At 45.8% G+C, this 22,430-nt stretch overlaps 1 protein-coding gene across 3 annotated transcripts; it reads left to right on the forward strand.

Moving 5' to 3' along the window:
- The first annotated feature begins 429 nt into the window (after positions 1–429).
- Positions 430–22,359, forward strand: LOC134076388 (DDB1- and CUL4-associated factor 1). 3 transcript variants are annotated; one of them, XM_062531418.1, is made up of 24 exons: positions 430–566; positions 4,953–5,076; positions 5,255–5,331; positions 5,631–5,704; positions 5,877–5,990; positions 6,131–6,268; positions 7,008–7,622; positions 7,759–7,860; positions 7,984–8,142; positions 8,268–8,447; positions 9,167–9,376; positions 9,630–9,799; positions 10,661–10,785; positions 11,926–12,161; positions 13,716–15,107; positions 17,072–17,154; positions 18,124–18,208; positions 18,297–18,530; positions 19,331–19,424; positions 19,812–19,916; positions 20,415–20,488; positions 20,598–20,690; positions 21,205–21,478; positions 21,741–22,359. In XM_062531418.1, exons 1-24 carry the CDS (start codon positions 533–535, stop codon positions 21,797–21,799), a joined length of 4,851 nt encoding a protein of 1,616 aa, XP_062387402.1. In that variant the 5' UTR covers positions 430–532; the 3' UTR covers positions 21,800–22,359. The 3 variants fall into 3 exon arrangements, with proteins under 3 accessions (XP_062387402.1, XP_062387403.1, XP_062387404.1); XM_062531419.1 differs by having other exon boundaries at positions 21,744–22,359; XM_062531420.1 differs by lacking the exon at positions 430–566 and adding an exon at positions 3,374–3,570.
- Positions 22,360–22,430: the final 71 nt, after the last annotated feature.

The following is a 22,430-nucleotide window of genomic DNA, read 5'->3' on the forward strand; positions in this document are numbered from 1 at the left end:
CACAGCCTGTAGTGGTGATAGGCTACCTGTAGTAGTAGTACTGTTGTAGGCTAGTAGGTACTGTCACGTGACACCCCCCCCCCCCAACACACACACACACACACACACACACACACACACACACACACACACACACACACACACACACACACACACACACACACACACTCCAACACCACCAACCTCCACCAGCGTTTGACAGTCATGAACTCTATCAAAATTCGGTATAATGAATCATTATATTGAAGAAGACTATATTATTACGTATTTTATTATGAATAATAATGAATACTCAGTAGTAATATTCTTCAGTCTACACCATCTGTCAAATGTGTGCCTTGCACCCAATATCTAGAATATTTCTAGTTGTGTGTCTCTAAAAAGCCGCACCTAACCCTGTAGATGCTGATAACATGCTATCAGAGTACGCCACCTGTCACTTTTTTGCATGTTCCAATGTTGCATTTTAAACTCAATTAAAGACCATAGCCACAGAATGTTTTCCACATTAAAAACTTGAAACAGATCCAGTATGTTGCGGATAGACCTGCGTTTTTGGAAAAAAGGTAAGATATCCACTTTGTTCAGGCAAATGTGTATAAGTCTAAGTAAAAGTACAGATAGACTTACTCTGATAAATGACTTGAAAAGTCTTATGTCTCCCTGTGTAATTCACTTGTAGTCTTGCACAGTTTTGATATCATCAACATATTATGGACCAATAAGTGTGTGATAAAGAAAAACATAATGCTGTAAAAAGGAAATGCTCTTTTCAGCCTAATATTAATACCCTGGCCTACTGTAATAAGGCCTCTCAATAAATACAAATGTTGTAAGTGGTCTTCGTACTGAGGAAGAGACCAACTGTGACACAAGATATGTATACCAATGGAGAATGAATGCACACTTGTCCCAATGCAGCAAATGTGGACGTTGTCATTTGAGCCAAGATAAAGGGTGGGAAACTGACAGTGAAAAGCCTTGGCATATTAGTTTATGTAATGATGTGCCCTGCAGACCAGGATCAAACAGCAGAAACGGAATAATAATAATGATTTAAAAAAAAAAAAAAAAAAAAAAAAAAAACATGTGTGCCTGTATATGTATGCAGCTTGAGTGAAATGCTTACCCAGATCATGAAACTATTCATGGGCTTAAATGTGATGCATAGATAATCCTTGATACACTTCTGCGAGTGAAAAGGTTGACACACTGATACTGATAGTGTGATTACTGTCTCATTGGAAAGGTTAATTGATCCAATAAAGTGGATCTATTTAAAGTTTTTTTTTTCAGCTACAGACAGCAGAGGTGTTACATTCCTTGTGCTATATAGGGGATTTCCCACAGTGACCAATCAACAGTCCAGCCTGTTTACCATCAAAACAACATAACTAAAGCAACCTTGAGAGCATTTAACTGGATATCAGGCAGGCACTTTCCTTCATTGGTGCTATGTTGGATTTGGCCCACAGCACCTCCAGAGGGCCCACCAGTGGCATCTGGCATCCCTGAACACTCACGTCCTGTCCAAATCATTCAGTGTAAAAATGGGCATGTTTCAGTATGTAAGAAGTTATTTTAAAGTATCTTTTGCACATAATTCTGGTCTCATTCTCAAATTAACTTGAGTATGGTCATAGACTCACACCAGAGTTCAGTCAAAACACTTAGAAGCCAATTTTTTAACTAAAATGTAGATTTCAAATGTGTAAAAAGAAAAGTAATATTGCACACGCCTACGTCTATATTTAGTAGTTTATAATTATTTTTGTCTACCAGCAGTTTCCACTGAAAATATTGCCTTAGCAATGTACCTAAAAATGATACCAAGATAATGTTATCCTCACCACACCCGTAACTACTAAGTACTCAGAATCAGTACAAAATATTTTGATCAGTCATTGATCTTTTTCCAACATGGTCAAAGATTAACTTGCATGTCTTTACCATTATTTGCACTTTTTTGAAAACAGTCCAGATAACAACCAGTTCTGATTAGTCGTATGTGCCACCTTTAGACAATAATGAGACAGACAATCACGAGTAAACCTTTCACTGCCACCTCATATGACCCCTTTGTCTGTTCTCCCCTGTTGCATTTTATCATTGCCCGCCCCCATCTCTTAGAATCATTTTGCCTGTGTATAAGTACTGATGAACCTACTATAGATTTACAGCAGGACTCAAGCAGCAAGACTTTGATGGTTGGAGATTTCTAGGATATGTGGCTCTAAATTCTGAAGATATCTTGGGATCTTGCATGAGGTTTTGATGTCATTACCTCTATTTGACATTGAATAGCCTCTTCAAAGTTTAACTGAGCTCAACTGACTTTGAGCTTTAATCTATGTATCAGTTATTCTCAACCCTTTTGCCCCCAAGGCTCCCCTGTTCTCCCAGAAACATCCCAGGGCACCCGGCCATAGGAGTCATCATTATGACTCATGCCAACCCTATTCCATTGGATCTCATATGTTCACAAATCATGTTTATTGCTCCAATAATCAGAAAAGGAAAGTGCAAGATTGCTTGCTCCACGATGCAACCATGCAATTTATTGATAAACTAGTTATTTCATCACCAAATAGCAATGTTGCACATTTCTTTTCTGTTACTCTGAACTTGTCCAAAATAGCTGCACCTGTTTAACCTACCTATCAAGGTATGCAGGCTCCTCTCTGTGAAACTGGTCCAATTATCCTCAAAGATCACAAGCAGATTCACACATTTTTAGTCCATTCCTATTCCCATATCCATAGCCATATAGTAAAAATGCTATTGCTGTATAATTAATGTGCTGATGTTGTTTTTGTTATTTGAATGCTATTGAAATTAATTACGACATAGTAATTACTTTTACTTTTCAAGGTCTGATTATTGAAACATTCTGGCATTAGCGTTTAAAATAACCTAATTTCTCATCATCTTCAGGCCCTCTTTGCAGCCTCCTGACGCCCCCTTGTGGGCCCCGCCCCTTGTTGAGAACCACTGCTTTAAAACCTTAACAGCAATAACCATAATAAAAACAGCAACTCTGGCAATAAATGAAATACAAAGTAGCCAAAAGAGATGTCTTTAGACACTTTTTGGAGATCCCAAAACTATACAAATGTATAGGCCTATGGACAAAGATCATTATTTTTGATAATTAGGCTACTAGCACATCATGCATAAGCGTTACAACATCACACGGAAAACTCATATTTTCGGTAACTATTTGTAATGTAGTAGCCCAGGCTAAGGCACAAAAAAGCAAAATGTTGCTATATCAATTCGGTCTATTTGACCATGTATTTGACATGGTGGATTCTATGGTAAAGGTCATGGGTGAGGAGGCGGGATCGACAGTCGCCGAACATGTGACGTAAAGAACGTGGTGGCCATAATAAACCTTGGCGCACACGACAGTGCTGATATAAGTGATATCATAAAGCCAGTTCTGTAAACGGAATCATTATAAGGTGTTCTATTTGAAATAGAATCGTTACTAGGTGTCGTGTCCCTTTGGACACACAGTGTCACTCCTGGAGCGGGTTGTAAAGTTGGAAGATTGAGCGGGACGAAACAGTAAGACACTACCGCTAGTTCACGATCGTAGAACAGCCGCAAGTCAGCTAGCTGGTTAGCACGTTTTCGAGTTGACAAGCAACCTAGCTACCTAGCCAGATAGACTTCCAGCCAAAGCCTGTCTGCTGCTAGCTAACTAGCTGTAGCTACACACAAGCTGGCACGTTTTGCACATTTAGCCATGCCACGTTGCTTTTTATAACTTGCATGATGCATCTGTGTTAGTTTTCCAACTAAATGTGATTTGTGGCTTCAGCTAATATGTTGTTCAACTGTCAACGATGAATTTAGCAATGCCAGTTTTAGCTTGCTAGACCATGAGCCTAGAGCCTAGTTTCCCTCTCAGCATGAAACGTTAGCTGCCCGGCCAGCTGGCTGAAGGGTCTGCATGTTAGGTACTAGCGAGCAGCGTAACGTTAATGTCACCCTGGCAAAGACAATATCGACACAATCAGTGGTTTCACAGTATACCTCTACTGTGGTAACTCGATGTTACTCCGTGGCCCTGTCAAAAGCATAGATGAACGATAGCTAACGGTAACTTAATGTTACTCCAACGATGTGGTTGCTCGACCACCTAATTAGCCTTCAAGTTGGTTTAGCTCTTCATTAGTAGTTCATACCTACCAACCTGAGATTTTTGTATTGCAGTGTCGCGATACCTTCAGTTAGCTAGTTTGCTAACGTTGGTTACAATATTAACTATAAGCTAGCCAGATGTTTACGTTGATGTCATGAACTCAAGCTAAGTTCAAGCTGGGATTCTAACTTAATGTCACTCGGTGTCCTGCGTTTAAAAGAAAGTTGATTGTTAGGGTTTCTCTTAATATGTACTAGCTATTCGGTTAAATGCTGTATTACCAAATGTAAGAATGGGATGCCAACGTTAGCTGTCAACGCATGGCTGGCTGCATGTTGAAACACAATCTGAACAGCGGTTCAGTTCGTACCCCGCGTTATCAGAAATCGTTCATCGTTTGTATCCGTAGGGCGAATGGAAAACAAACCAATGAACCTTCATCGTTCTGTGCTTTGTTGTCAAACACAGAATACATGGCACTTGGAGCTGAGTTTAGTCCTAAACTGCAAATTGACTGCGCGCCAGTAAGCAGCGTAGAGGCAAGCGGTTCACCTGTTGACTGCCTGGAGTTACAACACAGCGCAGCTGTCAGGCTAATAACACTGGCTTTGTACAGTTGCATCTGTCGTGAGCGAAGTCTGTTGATGGTTCATCGTTTTTCACTGAAGGGTGTATCTAGGCTCACAAATACCAGTTGCTCCAGATGACCGAAAAGCTCTAGTCTAACCTGACCATGTGATGCTTTTCTTTGTTGTGTCTGTGTATCTCCCTGACTGTTGGGTTTTTGTGTATCTTTGTCTAGTCAGGGGGATGGCAGGGGCGGCCGAGGCCAGTGTGGACTCCAAGGCTGAGCTCACTTCTCTGTTAGAGCAATGGGACAGAGAGCAACTGGGAACCACACCGGTCCTAGTGGCTATCTTAACCAAGTGAGTATGTGCACCCCACACAAACCTTTTTTTGATGCCCCTCTCCTGTTGGGGATGAGTTGATTAGCTTACTTCTTTCAAAGGAGAAAAATGGAAAATGATAGGAATATTTTGTAGTACCACACAATTGTATTGAATCAGGGGCTTCAAGTGGTACATTAGTCTTGCTTATTCGCAGGATCTCAGAACTGGTGGAGAGAGAGACGGAGGAGTACCGAAAAGCCGACCCTGACCCCTTTGATGACCGTCACCCAGGTAACGTCTGCAAACACAAGCACTCTTAATCCATTCCTATGGGCTGTCTACTCTGCCAACACTAACTGCATTGATCACTGTAACTATAACAATATGTCCCAGAGAGGCCTCTCAAAAATATTAATATTTTAATTTAATAACTTTAGAATTCAATGAATTATAATCATTGGCTGCCAATGTCCTCAGATCCTGGGTTGATCTCGTTGGCAAATAATTACATTTTCAAACCAATATCTTACTCAGGCTCTAAGCGTTAGGTAGTAGGTTATGCGATGATGATTTGTGTGTCTGTTCTGTAGGACGAGCTGACCCAGAGTGCATGCTGGGACACCTGCTGAAAATCCTATTCAAGAATGATGACTTTATGAACGCTGTAAGTTTTGGCTTGTGCTATGTGTGCAATTTAGGCTACATTGTACATTGAAAATGTAGATGTGAGAGTTTATTTATTTATTTATTTATTATCAGAAAATAATAATATATGTGTTTTATGAATGTGTTACTAACACTGGTCACCTGTCACTGGTCTCTGGCTCTGTGTAAAGCTGGTGAACGCATATGTGATGACCAGTAGGGAGATTACCCTCAACACCGCTGCCTGCCGCCTCTTGCTGAACATCATGCCGGGGCTGGAAACCGCTGTTGTATTTCAGGAGAAGGTATTTTCTTATTATTATTTATTATTTATCATCACATAGTTAGTTAATGTGCTCTCTGTTTATACCAGCCTTGGTACATATAGTTACTCAAAGCATTTACCATGGACATAATGATTTTGTGTGTGTGTGTGTGTGTGTAGGAGGGGATTGTGGAAAAGTTGTTCAAATGGGCTCAGGAGGCAGAGCAGCCCTTGAGGATCTATTCTGTGGGCCTCCTGGCAGGAGCTATGGAGAACCAAGACATTGCTGCCAACTACCGTGAAGAAAACTCTGTACTGGTAGGTCATTTGCATACATTATTATTTTGTGTTCACTGTGCTGTTTCACACTGGACTTCCCGTGCATGAAAGATGGGCAAGCAAGTAGGCAAAACGTACTGGTACAGATGCAGAGTTCTTAAAGGTATACTATGCAGGATTGGCGATTTCATCGCCGGTTTCGCTTTCACTTTTCATTTTCGCTCGTTTTGTGCTTGCATATTTCTCTGCAGAGCTTCCCCTGCAGCTTTAGCGTGTATATTTGACAAAACTCCTCAATCGGTCAGTCTGCCGTGCCTTTTCATGAGACTTTACATGACACTTCCTGGAGTAGAGCATGGGTGCGTGCCCGGTGTCTTCTGAAGTTGCAAGTGTGGTTTTACCGCTACAGTCCACTAGAGCGGCCAAAAAAAATCACCGTTCGACCGGTAATGACCCATTTAATCATATATAACAGTATGGAACGAATTGATTAACTGAAAAACGTTGCATAGTATACCTTTAAGCGACGAGGGAGAGACATTTCCAGGCCCCTGTTCTCTGGCTTCCTTTATACACACAATTACACACACAAATCAGGTGTTTAGTAAGCAAATTTAAGGCCCTAAATGAACATTACAGAATTGCAAACATTTTCTTTTGTGTGTGTGTCTGTGTCTGTCTATGTGTTGGATATGCGGAAAAATGCGGAATCAATTAAGCTACACCCTAACTTTTGTTATTGGGAGAGCATCATGTTATTGTGTCATTTGTTTTGCAGGTGCCACTGATGTTGCAGCGTTTGCGAGAGCTGCAGGAACGGGAGGTGGAGAACAGGAGGGACTTCAGGAGGCCGAGCCCTCGCAAGGCCTCCAGCCTGGAGCCGCTGCTGCCTCTGGATGAGGAGACGGTGGACTGTGCCAACTTCGAAGACAAGAACGGGATGGACAAATGCGGGGTGGTGGGAGGGGTCGAAGAGGAGGAGAGCCCCGTGAAAAGAGGAGATTGTTTCGGACTGGAGCCCATCGTCGAGTCTCCCTTCAGCCTCGGGTCGGCGCAGAAGTCCAGCAGTCGCGCTAACTCGGCCAAGAAGCCTCTCCCCAAGATGGAGGGCCCCGAGGGCGAGGCCCCCGGACCCGACGAGTCTGACGGGCGCGCGGAGGGCGGGAGGCTGGCGCAGAAGAGGGCGGAGCGGGAGAACGGGCGCAAGGCGAAGCAGAAGCTGAACTTCACCCTGTCGGAGCCGGAGCGCAGCTTCAGCGAGCTGAGCAACAGCAGCTGGTCGGAGATGAGCCCGTGGGTGATTGGTCAGAACTACCACCTCGACCCGCTCACCCCTGCCATCGAGCAGCGTCTCATTCTGCAGTACTTGACCCCTCTGGGCGAGTACCAGGAGGTGAGCCCATACGCCCGTCCCGTCAGAGAGGCCAACACCACACACACACACACACACACACACACACACACACACACACACACGCACGCTCGAACATGTGTGAAATTTGACCTAAAATGCATTGCTCTCTGTACAGCTGTTGGCGGTGTTCATGCAGCTGGGAGCCAGACAGCTTCTCATGCATTACATGGACCTGAAACAGACCAATGACGTGCAGTTAACTTTCGAAGCTCTCAAGGTAGGTTTTTTTTATGAAATTCTTCAACATATGCTAGAAAACACCCTTGTGAGCTTCCCAAAGAAACACATGGAAGCCAAGCACAGCTTTTAGTCATGCCCTCTTTTATCTCTGCTATCTCAGTATCTGGCCTCCCTGCTGCTGCACAAGAAGTTTGCGGCGGAGTTTGTGGCTCATGGTGGAGTGCAGAAGCTTCTGGAAATCCCACGGCCCTCGATGGCCGCCACCGGCGTTTCCTTGTGTCTGTATTACCTGGCCTATAATCAGGATGCCATGGAGCGGGTATGTTACTTCTGTGTTTTTACACACACACCCCACACACACACACACACATACACACACACAGACATACACAGACACACAGGCAGGCACGTTCTCACCCTTTGGTATGTGTGTGTGTTTGTCAGGTGTGTATGCTCCCCCACTCGATCCTCTCTGAGGTGGTGAAGTACACGCTGTGGCTGTTGGAATGCTCCCATGCCTCAGGCTGTTGCCATGCCACCATGTTCTTCTCCATCTCCTTCTCCTTCCGGGCTGTTCTGGAATTGTTTGACCAGCAGGATGGACTGCGTCGTCTCGTCAATCTGGTAATGGTCTTGAAGCAAAAGTGAAACCCAGGATTCCCATGGGTCCTTGAAAGTGCTTGAATTTATTTATTTTATATTCTAACAGAGTTTGCCACCATTGTCTTCCCACGCAACAAAAGTCTAATGTGGTTTGTAGTCTACGCCACCATTAGCTTGGCCTGCCTGCGTCTTGGCTCATTTCTCTCACTGAGATACTGGTCTGGCTTTTTTCAATGCACTTGCATTTCCCTCAGCCTCCAGGAAGGCAGGCCCTTCAGCGACCAGAGGGGATAACATTACAGTTTTGATCCAAAGCGGCAGTGGTAGAACCAGAGGAAGCAGTAAAATGATTGTAGCAGCGCCAGTAAACATCAAAGAATTGATGCTGGAAGAATCTATTATTTTCTACAGCAAGGTTAAATACGTTGTCTTCTAACTGCCAGTGTGGTTTATTATCACTTTACAAAGGTTGGTGGCAAAATCGGCTGTAAGCTTCTGCAGTAATCTCTGATCAATGCGACTGGATAGGCTGGACCAGTGATTTTAAAGTTGCCGCATAGCTATTCGGGAGCAGACTATTTCGCAAAAGCAGAATTAAGAAATCCCAAATAAGAGAAAAAGGCTGTCTATCTGACATTGTAATAGATGTATGGCAATTCATAATTCTGCACAGCCGGCGCTGTCTGTTAATTATGAATGTGTGTGTGTGTGTGTACGTGTGTGTGTGTATGTATGTGTAGATCAGTACTCTGGAAATCTTAAACCCAGAGGATCAGGGTGCACTTCTAAGTGATGACGAGATCTTCTCCAGTCGACAGACAGCCAAACACACCTGTATGGCCTTGCGTAGGTACTTTGAGGCGCACCTGGCCATCAAGGTGGAGCAGGTCAAGCAGTCCCTGCAGCGTACAGAAGGGGGCGCTCCAATCCACCCGCAGCCCTATTACAAGGTAGCATGCACATTCACTTCCATACCCATATGCAGAGTATTGTGAATCCATGTTTCACAAGGATACTTGTTGTGGATACAGGTGTAAAGAAGTTTTTTCATAAGTATTCCCTGATTAGTCATTTGTTTATTCTCATTTTGTATTTAAATATATCATGCAAAATATCTCTTTGTATTTGTGTGTGTGTGTGTGTGTGTGTGTGTTTGTGTGTGTGTGCGTGTGTGTTTACGTGTTACATCTGGGGCATGCGCAGGCGTGCACGTACACCCACGAGCAGGTGGTGGAGATGATGGAGTTCCTGTTTGAGTATGGGCCGGTGCGTCTTTACTGGGAGCCAGCCGAGGTCTTCCACAAGCTGTCCTGCGTGCAGCTTCTGCTGCAGCTCATTTCAATTGCCTGCGACTGGAGGACCTACTATGGCAGGTAAGGGCTGAGAAGGAGCACCAGCAACTCGTGTGTTTGCAAGTCATGTACTTTCTTGTAGGGAGGACATTAGGGGCTGTTTCATAGGGCTCTTCTCATTCGTCTTTCCCTTCCTTCCTCCCTTCCTTCTCAGCTCGTTCCCACTGATCTAGACAAAGAATGATGGGGCGGTAATAACGGGATAGTCGATCCAGTGTTCTTTATAGATCAGTGGGAACGAGCCGGAGGACCGAGGAGAGAGGTTGAGAAGGGGCCATAGTCTGTGAATGAGTGAAAAGTCTTAGCATGTGTGTGAGTCTGTGAAAGTCTGAACATGCAACGTGAATGCATCAATCTCTGTATAGAAAAATGTGCTGACCAAATGTTGGAGCACTAGCATTATTGTCCTGTCATGCATGTCCGATTGGCGTGCATTGTCCATCTAGGTTGCTTAGACTATGGGTGCCTCTCATTCGTCTTTTATGCATCCTCCCTTCCTTCCTCAGTCCTCGTCCTCACTGATCTACATAAAGAATGATGCGGCGGCAACAGTCTATCCAGTGTTAGTTATAGATCAGTGGGAACGAGCCTGGAGGACTAAGCGTCGAGGATCGAGGAGGGATGTTGAGAGGCACCCTATGAGGTGGCTCGTCATGGTGTATGTTAGAACTGGTCTGGTCTTTAGAACTGTGTCCACATAGCATGCATTTGTAGACTATGAAATGGTCCCTACTGTAGCATAGGATCGATTAATACGCTGGCCCATGTTTTTGTCACTATCAACTCTTACCATGGATAACTAACCATTGCACAAGTCCTATTCTGTAGTGAGAAAAGGTGATGTGGTGGCATCTTGTGTGTGTGTGTGTGTGTGTGTTTCAGGAGTGATACGGTACGTTACGCTCTGGACATCCTGAGCATCTTGACGGTGGTGCCCAAGACCCAGCTGATGCTGGCGGATTCAGTGGCCGTGCTGGACGAGGGGGGCTCCACCATCTCCACCGTGGGTGAGTAAGACCAGGCCGTCTCTCCCTTGTCCACTTTCTTCCACGACACCTCCCCTCTTCTCTCTCTCTCAGCATCCATCTTGTTGACACCGTATCAATTAACAAGGGGCAGCGTAAGGTTATGCGTATAACCGCTATTTCCTTTCAGCAGATTCACTCGGAGCATAACACAGATTGTTTAGGATGTCACGCCCCTGTGTGTCTGGCTCAACTTGGGCGTGATATTCCACACAATCTGTGTTGTACCGAGGGAATCGACTGAAAGGGAAGTTCATTCAGCTCGCTAATTGAATAGAATAGAATAGAATATATACTTTTTTGATCCCGTGAGGGAAATTCAGTTCTCTGCATTTAACCCAATTTAACCGAATTAGTGAACACACAGCACACAGTGAACACACAGTGAGGTGAATCACACAACCCAGAGCAGTGAGCTGCCTGCCCAACCAGCGGCGCTCGGGGAGCAGTGAGGGGTTAGGTGCCTTGCTCAAAGGCACTTCAGCCGCGGTGGACTGGTCGGGGATCGAACCGGCAACCCTCCGGTTACAAGCCCGATGCGCTAACCAGTACACCACGGCTGCCCCCAATTGGTGGTTCCCCTATAAGGTTTGATGCTAGCACATAATCTTGCTTGATGTCCCCGAGCTTGACCTGATCAACAAGACCTCTTTATAAAACTGCAAGCAGAAAACACTGGGGTTTGACCTAATAGTCAAGTCGCAGTCTCAAATGAGAGTCTATAAATAAGAACACACCCCAGGTCCCTTCAGGCCCTTCGGTAGCTGGCACAACCGCTTAATATTTGTCATCTTGGGGTCAAGGCTGTACAGGAGTCCAACTATTTTAACTTCAGGTGCATGTACACGAGTTAAGCACTTATCATCCCTTTGTCTGTCTAAAATGTAGTGCTGAAGTACAGTAATAGTGGCAATGTTGTTATTAAATAATGTAAAACATGTTTTTTTGGTTTAATTATCTAGTAAAACATTGCATTTCTGTTCTTTGTCTTAATGTACATTCCACAGTTGTATTATTCATATCTCTTAAAGGTGTTGGTAACTGTGTGTGTGTGTGTGTGTGTGTGTGTGTGTGTGTGTGTTGGTAACTGTGTGTTTGTGTGTGTGTGCGTGCGCGCCACAGGCATGAGCATCGTGCTGGTCGTCGCCGAGGGCGAGGTGTTCATCAACGACGCCGAGATCCAGAAGTCGGCGCTGCAGGTGGTCATCAACTGCGTGTGCGCGCCCGACAAGCGCGTGTCCAGCATCGGCAAGTTCATGGGGGGCACGCCGCGGCGCCGCCTGCCCCAGAGCCACCGCGCCAGCGAGAGCGTGCTGGCCAAGATGTGGAACGTGGTGCAGTCCAACAACGGCATCAAGGTAGAATAGAATAGAATATACGTTATTGTCCCAAAGGAGATTTGTCTTGGACTGCATTACTGCTACCATGCTGCTCACATAAAAGTAACAAACATACACGTACGATAGTGATGCGCGGGTCGGGTATTTTTTCAACCCGCGGGTCCCGCTTTTATGAAATTATTTAGCCCAACCCAGCCCGCCCCGCACCACTGTATCTATTTTGACAACCCGCCCCGCCCTGCACCCGCGACTATTACATACTGGGCATTGTAAGTGCTTGGAAACATCGCCTGTAAACTGGCAATAACAAAGGCTATGATTATGAATATGAACGATAATCAGGTCATTATAACCAGATGATAGGCTACACATTTAAAAAATCTAGAAATACACAGCAAAAACCTACAAAGCAGCGTTTGTAATCTAGGCTAAACATTATAGCCTACGAAATACGTCCGAAATAAAACAAGGATTTGTATAGGAGATTGAGGCTGCTGAAAACGGAGAAGAATTTGAAGACAGTCAGTGTTAATTTGCTCCTGGACAGATAAAGATTCATCAGTTTGGCTAACTTACTTGTAAGCTATAGTGTAAATTGACATTTCAAATAGCCTATGACAGTCGAACAAACAAGTTATGCATGTTTGTGCAAAGTAGGCTATAACGTTATGTGGAGCCATATGGAGGAGGTGGCTCATTGAATTGAAAAGGTAGGTTAAGGAATTGTTTGGGAAACAATAACGGCTAGTCATTGCTGACGTTAGCAATGCATTATCAGAGTTCGTTTCTCTGTCATTATGCTGAGGAAAACAACATTAGCACTTGCCATTGAAAGCTAGCAGCCTGTTGCTGTTCCTGTTGGATCCTGCAGCAAGCTGGCAACCGCGACTCAGAGGGGAGGGAGAGGATACGCCGCGCAACAGTATTTTGAAAGTAATTGCAGTGGGCTATAGCCTACTCGTTTTGGCCACAATCCTACATACGGTTCCTTTAATATAGGCTATAGGGAATTGCACGCAACATACATGGATTTTAAAATGTAATTTTGTTTTTAATGACCCGCCCCAACCCGCCCCGCAAATAAAGTGATAATTTCTTTACCCGCCCCAACCCGACCCGCGGGGTCCGCGGGTTACGGGCCGACCCGTGCATCACTAACATACGACATATAAATGCATATATGCGTACCTGCATACACATAGTCACATACACATACACATACACATACATGCACACATACCTACACATAACATGCAGAAAACAAATGAATAAATAAGATAAAATAAGAACAGACAAACAGACAAACACCATGTTGGACCATCCCTAACCTTATTGCACAACACCTTTGGCCTTAGAAGCATTCAGAACTCTGACTGAAGTTGGGAAAAGTGAATTTTTCGGCCTGCAGTGGGGCACTCTATGATGGTAAAAGTTTGTATTCAGAGTGGAGAACATGTGATTCATCAGACAAGATTCTCTGTGCGTGTCTGAGCACAGACTGCTCATATAGATAGTCTGCAGGGGCAGCTTTTCTGACCCCATCCCCATCACTTTCATTGCCGTCCGTACCAGGTGCTGCTGTCGCTGCTCACGGTCAAGATGCCCATCACGGACGCCGACCAGATCCGCGCGCTGGCCTGCAAGGCGCTGGTGGGGCTGGCGCGCTCGGCCGCCGTGCGGCAGATCATCAGCAAGCTGCCGCTGTTCGGCAGCGGGCAGATCCAGACGCTGATGAAGGAGCCCGTGCTGCAGGACAAGCGCAGCGAGCACGTGCGCTTCTGCAAGTACTCGGCCGAGCTGATCGAGCGCGTGTCGGGCAAGCCGCTGCTGATGGGCACCGACGTGTCGCTGGCGCGGCTGCAGCGGGCGAGCGTGGTGGCGCAGTCGCGCATCTCCTTCCCCGAGAAGGAGCTGCTGCTGCTCATCCGCAACCACCTGGTGGCCAAGGGCCTGAACGACACGGCCACCACGCTGACCAAGGAGGCCGACCTGCCCATGGCGCCGCTGGCGCACAGTCACCCGGTGCCCTTCGCCGCGCCGGGCGCCGTCTCGCTGGCGCAGCCGGGCGCGCCCGTGCCCATCCTGCCCAGGACTCCGCGGCTGGCCAACGGGGTGGCGGCACGGCTGGGGAGCCACGCTTCTGCCACGTCGCCCATCCTCCACGCCCAGCCGCGCCCCTCCACCTCCCAGCTCCACGCGCTCCCCCTCCCCTCCTCCTCCTCCTCCTCCACCTCCTCGTCCCTGGCCTCCTCCTTGTCCGCCGCCGTTGCCTCCGCATCCGCCTCCTCCTCCGCCGCCTCCTCCTCCTCCTCCTCCTCCGTCGTGCCCCAGGGCGGGTCCGCGCAGGCGGCGGGCGTCACCCACAGCAACGGCTCGCCGCTGATCGGCCGCATCCTCTTCACGCGGGAGCGCCTCCCGTCGCCGTGCGTGGCGGGCCGCAAGCCGCGCGTGCTGCGCCAGAAGTCGGACCACGGCGCCTTCAGCCAGAGCCCCGCCATGAAGAAGCAGCTGGACCGCCACCTGCCCTCGCCGCCGGCGCTCGACAGCATCATCACCGAGTACCTGCGCGAGCAGCACGCCCGCTGCAAGAACCCCGTCACCACGTGCCCGCTCTTCAGCCTCTTCACGCCGCACCAGTGCCCCGAGCCCAAGCAGCGGCGGCAGGCGCCCGCCAACTTCGCGCCGCGCCACACGCGCCGCACCGTCTACCCCAAGTACGGCGGCGTGGACGGCGGCTGCTTCGACCGCCACCTCATCTTCAGCCGCTTCCGGCCCATCTCGGTGTTCCGCGAGGCCGACGAGGACGAGAGCGGCTTCATGTGCTGCGCCTTCTCGGCGCGCGAGCGCTTCCTCATGCTGGGCACCTGCACCGGGCAGCTCAAGCTCTACAACGTCTTCACCGGCCAGGAGGAGGCCAGCTACAACTGCCACAGCTCCGCCATCACGCACCTGGAGCCCTCCCGGGTAAGCCTGCCCGCTCGCCCTACACACACACACACACATCTACACCTGGAGCCCTCCCGGGTAAGCCTGCCCGCTCGCCCTACACACACACACACACACACACACACACACACACACACACCTGGAACCCTCCCGGGGTAAACCCGCTCCCCCTACACACACACACTCACACTCTCTCACTCACACAGTCTCTCTCACACACACACACGCTTGCACTCTCGAAACCAGTCAAGAGTGGCTCCGTTCGGCCTTTTAGCTTTTATTTTATTTTATTTTTTTTCGACAATTTTAGAATACATTAAATGCGACTAAAGATAATAGTAAGCAGTGCAGTGCAGGGAGAGGCAGAAAGCCCAACAGGCTTATTCAGAGCGGCCTCTTCCAATTCACAATCTTTTAAACGAACGGTCCTGGTCTGTTAGTCTTTGTTATCAGTATGTTTGTTTAAATGAGTGAGCAGCATGTTAGATGTGCTTGGTTGAAACAAAGAGGGATCTGGAGAGGGAGCCCAACAGGGCAGATGGAGCTCAGTGTGTGTGGATGTATGGAGTCCAAGTCTGCTGCTCACTGGGGCCAGCAAACAAAGCACGTCCCTGAGCCGTCCAAAGATGAAGCCAAACACCGATGTGCTTCAGGCGTAGTGGTTGGACTGACATTGTTATTATTATTTATTTTATTTATGTGTATATGTTCTTAATGAGTTCACTTAAAACAATAATTGCTATAAGTGTTTTATTGTGGTTCTGTTCACCCATCTCAAGGCCATTCACACATGGCCCCTGGCTGTGTTGTATTGCACTGCAGTTGCGGTTGAGTGCAACTGCAATACATTAGACAAGGACAGACAAGGATCCCACTAACATTGATTTAGAAATCCACAGCCTTTACCTCAGGCATACAAGCACTTGGTGTTTAGGTGCAGAGTTGGATCATTTTATAATCTGAAACCAGCCTGTGTTAAAAAATAATAATAGCTTCTTGTTCAGTCCTTGCTTCTTTTGCTTTTACTTTTAGCGGTACCACTCACTTTCACAAAATAAGATGGCTGTACCCCTCGATTGGCTATGAAAAGCAAAATGGTTGTAGTTGGCCTATCCACCCTCCTCTCAGTCTAAAATGGTTAGATGTGTGCAAATGCATTTTCTGAAGAAAAGCTATTCCCACATTCAATCGATTGAAATGACATTTTTGCGTTTCAAAGGTTGATTAAAATATTTGATATTCCAGCTCACAAAATGTACAGGGGAATCCTATATCTCCTGTCAACATCAAAATCATTCATTATAGATTCATATGTTATTAAACATATCAAAATACATCCTCCAAAAGCAAAATCTACTGTATTGTGATTACTTCCCACCAAAAGTCACCTATTATCAGAAGGAGGAGTGCTCTAAACCCCTTACAGTGGTATCCACACACGTGTGCTTGTGTTGGAGGACTCCAGGTTCAAACAGGTTGCTCTGCTAAAATTTTTGAACCAAGGAAAAATTGAGAGTGCTTCTGTATACCACTATATTATTATAACATTGTCCATTCAGGTCCTCATATCATCTAGAGATATACTTGTAGCCTGCCTTCCATAAAACTAACTAACTGAATAAATAAAAAAGAAAGAAATAAAAGCGAAAAGCTGTTTGTAATGGTTATTCAATGGCTACTTTTCGTTCCACTCACGTTGACACCCACTCACTAGTTTAATATGAGTATTGTTTATGTGGATACATGTTTAGAAAAAGCTTGAAGCCGATGCATCATAGACCAGAGTTCCTTCCTTTGTTTCCAGTTGCCTGCGTAACCGCTTACAGTATGTGTCAGAGCAGCACCCACTGATATCTCTCTCTTTCTTTCTCTCTCCCTCTCTCTTTTATTCTCTCTCCCTCTCCCTCCCTCTCTCATTCTCTCTCCCTCTCCCTCACTATCTCCCTTCCTCTCTCGCCACTGCCCTGTAATTGTTCCCACAGGATGGCTCTCTGCTGCTCACCTCGGCCTCTTGGAGTTACCCTCTCTCGGCCCTCTGGGGCATGAAATCCGTCTTCATCATGAAGTGAGTTCATATGCGACTGTGTGTACCTGCGCACCCCACACACTCCTCCCTCTCTGCTCCCCTCCTGACCTTCCACTTAGTTCCCCCTTCGACCCCTCCACTGTCCCCCTTGCATATTCTCATGTTGTGTTGTCAGTCTTCTTGAGGCTCACTTCCTCCCACATTTTCTGCAATATGTCATCTGTGAAATCTTTGCTCTGTTTATTTATTGAGCCAGAGGATGTGGAATATCAGTGTATTTTTTCATATTAGCCCACTAGCACTGGGAACTCCTGCTCTAAAAGAAGAACAGAAACAATATTTTAGTCAGGAGCCGTGCTAACACCCATGTTGCTATCCGAATGATTTCATTCAGAATACTGTATGTATTTTATCATTATTTTAGTAGTAAAAGACCCACATCTCCTGTTCCTGTAAAATGTTGCTCCAGGAAGTAAGAACTAGGACAAGCTAACGCTGAGTGTGTCAGAGGAAACGGGAGAGCAGATTTTTCTCTTGTCAGCACGGAGCCTGGGCCGCGCGCGAGCAGCGTGTACATGGCTGCTCATGACTTATTCGTGAGGGCCTTACTTAAAGCACATGGAACATGGCGCTCTGTCAGCCCGAGTGCCCAGCTAGTCTGTGTTTAACCCATGACTCCACTTTGCGCGTCGAGCTTGGAGAGTGAGCGCTACATAGGTGGACTATCCCAGCAAAGCAGGACAGGGATTGCAGCGAACACCAGTGACCTGTTTCTCTTTCGACAAGATCTCAGAATAAGCAGGTCTTTTTAGATGAGCATGCACAATACGGGTGAAGGGGTTTTGCATCAGCAAAGTCTGCACTAGCGAGCGTCCCGTTGGTTAAAAAAAAACACGCCAAATTTTACCTAGACCAAAGTTGTTAAACGTTACTGATAAATGTATTATTGACACAATGGATCTGAGAACGAAACGAGTTGACAGGCGTCAAATGTCATGTTTATTTCAGGCATTCCTTTTTAGACGATCATTACGTGGAGTTCAGTAAACTTTCTCAAGACCGGGTCATCGGGACGAAAGAGCACGTCGCCCATGTAAGTATTCGCCGTTATGTTACAGCACTGTGTGCAACAACAGGTGTATGAAGATGACCAAATAACGATTGACTTTCCCTTCTGCTAGATATACGACATCCAGACAGGCCAAAAAACGCTCACTCTCAACAACCCCGACCTGGCGAACAACTACAAGAAGAACTGCGCCACGTTCAACTCCACGGACGATCTGGTCCTGAATGACGGGGTCTTATGGGACGTTCGCTCCGCTCAAGCCATCCACAAGTTTGACAAGTTCAACATGAACATCAGCGGCGTGTTCCATCCCAGTGGTCAGGAGGTCATCATCAACACAGAGATCGTATCCTTCCCACACTACCAGTGTTGCCTGTGTGTGTTGCAGTGTTTCCCATACATCGACGTATGTGTGGCGTCTCACCACAATATCAGCATTGACCACCACACAATGATATTCTATGTTGTGCTACCGTAATTTCCCGACTATTAGCCGCGGCTTATACATTGATTTCGCTAAATTTCTTCAGCTATGAGGTTAATAATACAGGGGGGCAGTTAATATGGTGTTAATATGGTTTTGTTTCTTTTAACTTGCTTAAAACACTGTCCTGCGGCTTATACACAATGCGGCTTATATGCGGGAAATTACTGTATCTAAATTGGACGGAGCTCTTTCAGTGTGTGTGTGTGTGTGTGTGTGTGTGTGTGTGTGTGTGTGTGTGTGTGTGTGTGTGTGTGTGTGTGTGTGTGTGTGTGTGTGTGTGTGTGTGTGTGTGTGTGTGTGTGTGTGTGTGTGTGTGTGTGTGTGTGTGTGTGTGTGTGTGTGTGTGTGTGTGTGTGCGCACCTTTGTGCAGCCTGTTATTGTCTCTCTCTGTCTCTGAACAGTCCTACATGCCCGTTTAAGGAGAGCATTACCAATCCTGCAGGGCATTGAGGACCACAATCTGGTTAGCATCAGAACAGCACTGCACTAACTAAACTGTTCAACTGTTGCATTCAGGTGGATTCTGCAAACTGGTCACCACAAATAGAATTCAATTCTGTGGGAAACACTGGTGTTATGTGCTTGTTTATTCTGTATGTCTTTGGTTTATTTGTTTGGACACCCTGTGATGGTATTCACTCCTTAATGGACGTATTAGTGGGATCTACGGACATTTCACCTGCTTCACACGGTCCCAGCTCTTGATCAGTGCAGAATTGTGTTCAATAACAATGGAACTGTTATCTACGGAGGTAAACATACGTTTAAGCATTATGATCATTTTTGTTGCTCATGACAGTCAATGCAAGACAAAAATGTCTTCCGAGTCCTCTCTACACATGATATAAACTAGTTTTACTGCCACACCACTTCGGTCTTAAACTGAGCTTTAACTCTGGGCTTCTTGCTAGGTCATTTGTGTTGAACGTATGACCAGTTTGGCCCACCTCACCCATGAAGTGAATCTCTTTCTCACACACACACACACACACACACACACACACACACACACACACACAGGTTGTAGAGTTATGGTGTAAGGAGAGTAAGGTGATTTTTTGTGAGTGAGAATGTACTCAGTGGGAAGCACTCAGCAGAGTTTCCATGGTAACGTGTGCCTGTGTGACGCTGTCCCCTAGCAATGCGGCAGGCTGATGATGATGACGACATGCTGGAGCAGCAGATGAAGAGTCCCTTTGGCTCCTCCTTCCGCACATTTGATGCCACAGACTACAAACCCATCGGTAGATGTCCAGACTCTCTCTTTCTCTCTCTCTTTCTCTCTTTCTCTGACACATACACACACACACACACACACACACACACATATACACATACACTCATACAGAGATGTGCATACTATATTTCATCTCTCCTTTCTCTCTCTCTCTCTCTCTGACACACACAAACACACACACTCACACTCATACAGATGTGCATACTATATTTCATCTCTCCTTTCTCTCTCTCTCTCTCTCTCTGACACACACACACACACACACACACACACACACACACACACACACACACACTCACACTCATACAGATGTGCATACTATATTTCATCTCTCCTTTCTCTCTCTTGCCCATCCTCTCCTTTTTATGCTTCTATTTGAGAAAAAAACAAAACAGGTTAACCATTAAATACTCAGATGTTAAGGATTTTTAACATTACACAATGTTTGCTATTTAGAACGTTTTTCATTTTTTTAATTTAATTTCATTCATTTTTTAAAACACAGCCACTATTGATGTGAAGAGGAATATATTTGATCTGTGCACGGACACAAAAGATTGCTACCTGGCCGTGATAGAGGTAAGATCTTTGTCTGGAACAAAACAACAACAACAACAACAAAACAATGACTTGTGTGTGTTGTGTGTTGAATTGTTATATTTCTGTGGATATCTGTCTTTCTTAACAGAACCAGGACGCAATTAACATGGACACAGTGTGTAGGCTGTATGAGGTGGGGAGGCAACGATTGGCAGAGGAAGAGGAGGATGAGGAAGACCAGGTGAGTGAGATCAGGAGGCAGAACAAAAAGTTAATGTCTGCAATCTGTTTTCAGATGTGTAAATGTCGAAGTGCTTTTCCGAGGGAACCAGTAATCAAGCAAGGAACTAATATTTCAGCCCTAGACAAAATACAGCAATATAGCAAGCATATCCTCATTATTGAAGAAATCTAGGGAAAAATAAATCACAAGTAGTGTTTTTTTTTTTAATTATATAGAATGACCTAATGGAAGACCATTACAAGTATTAGTACGTGCAGAGAAGAAAATGAAGGGAATTTGAATATCCACCACAGTGATGGGAAATACTTGTCTGATTGGCCTCTGTCCATTTAAAAAAACCAATTTTTTTTTAATGTTTTTATTGAGAACCGTATTAACCATGACATCAGGAAATACAGATGATGTGTTTAATGGCCGTAGATATTGAGAAATCAGAGTATGATGTGGTTTTGTATGGCAAGGGATGGCACATTGACCCCTGGCCCATGTTAACTCTGACCTTCACCTTCAGGACGAGGACGATCAAGAAGATGATGATGATGACGATGACTCTGATGACGACATCGACGACATCGACATGGATGATATTGAAACAGACCCCATCTTGGCGGAGCTGAACGACAACAATGGCGAGGAGGAGGATGGCGACAACGACTTCTCTCCATCAGATGATGAAGAGGTGGCGCGTTTGCTTGAAGAGGAGGGAGAGGATGATGATGATGACGATGATGATGATGACGACTCTGATGATAATGACGATGATGCAGACTTAGTCCTGGATAACAGTAAGTCTGGCAAAGTTTCACATGAAAATAGAGCGCGTGCAGAGTGTAAGATAAGATGGCCCCTTCTGAAAAAGCCCTCTGCTGTTGTGAGAAGTGAGAAGTGTCTTAATCAATTATTTGCATTACATACATAATATTGTATGATTTTGTAGGTGGGGTCCAATATTTTTGTCCAGTTTCAATATGAGACAGCATACCAGTTTTGTGTGCCCTGACTTTTTTTTGTTGTTGTTTGTTTGTTTGTTTGTTTTCGTCCATACAGCAGACAGCTCGGACAACTCTGATCTGGAGGACGACATCATCCTGTCTCTGAACGAGTGAGGGACAGAAAAACGCCTGATGTGAGCTGCTGACGGCCGATCGGGAATTTCGGAAGAGGGAAAGAGACGCCTCCCTCCCAGTCACGGGGGGGGGGGGGGGGACGACGACTAGGCCTCTCGGAGCTCACCTGATCCGCTCACCACTTGCTGATGCTGTATCAGGAGAACACTTGAAAAGAAGACCAGCTTGTGTTTGCTCGTGTTTCGTTTTTTTACTCCCTTTGGTTTGGTTTTTGAATGGGTAAACGTGAGCAACCTTCTCGAGCGAGTGGCGTCTGTTTTGCTAGTGTACTTAAAACGCGCCGACTCGGCCTCCGACAGGCCGGGCGTGCGCTCTGAGCTGAACAGGTGTGTTCTTCTCTGCACTTGTTTTCCAGTGTTACTTTTACTTTTTTTCCCCTCTTCTCTCTTTTTCTTAATGATTTCCCCCCTTTCTAATGTAATTATCAAAAAGCTACACTGATGTAAAGCCCCTGGACCTTACTACTTGTGCAGAATGTATGTATCTAAAGTATTTTTCTATAAATGTAATAAAACACAGTCTTCTCTGTGTTTAACTTGGTTAAAGACAGCTCTTTAAACTTACAAAACCTAAACTGACAGCAGGGTGGCATGATTTCACAATTCAAGTG

Source organism: Sardina pilchardus, chromosome 3, assembly GCF_963854185.1.
Source record: "Sardina pilchardus chromosome 3, fSarPil1.1, whole genome shotgun sequence".
Lineage (NCBI taxonomy): Eukaryota > Metazoa > Chordata > Actinopteri > Clupeiformes > Clupeidae > Sardina > Sardina pilchardus.

Coding starts and splice junctions, on each gene's coding strand:
- LOC134076388 (XM_062531418.1), top strand. CDS start 533: ATGTTGCGGATAGACCTGCGTTTTTGGAAAAAAG. Junction 5,991..6,130: donor CTGTTGTATTTCAGGAGAAG/GTATTTTCTTAT, acceptor GTGTGTGTGTAG/GAGGGGATTGTGGAAAAGTT. Junction 19,425..19,811: donor TGGAACTGTTATCTACGGAG/GTAAACATACGT, acceptor GCTGTCCCCTAG/CAATGCGGCAGGCTGATGAT.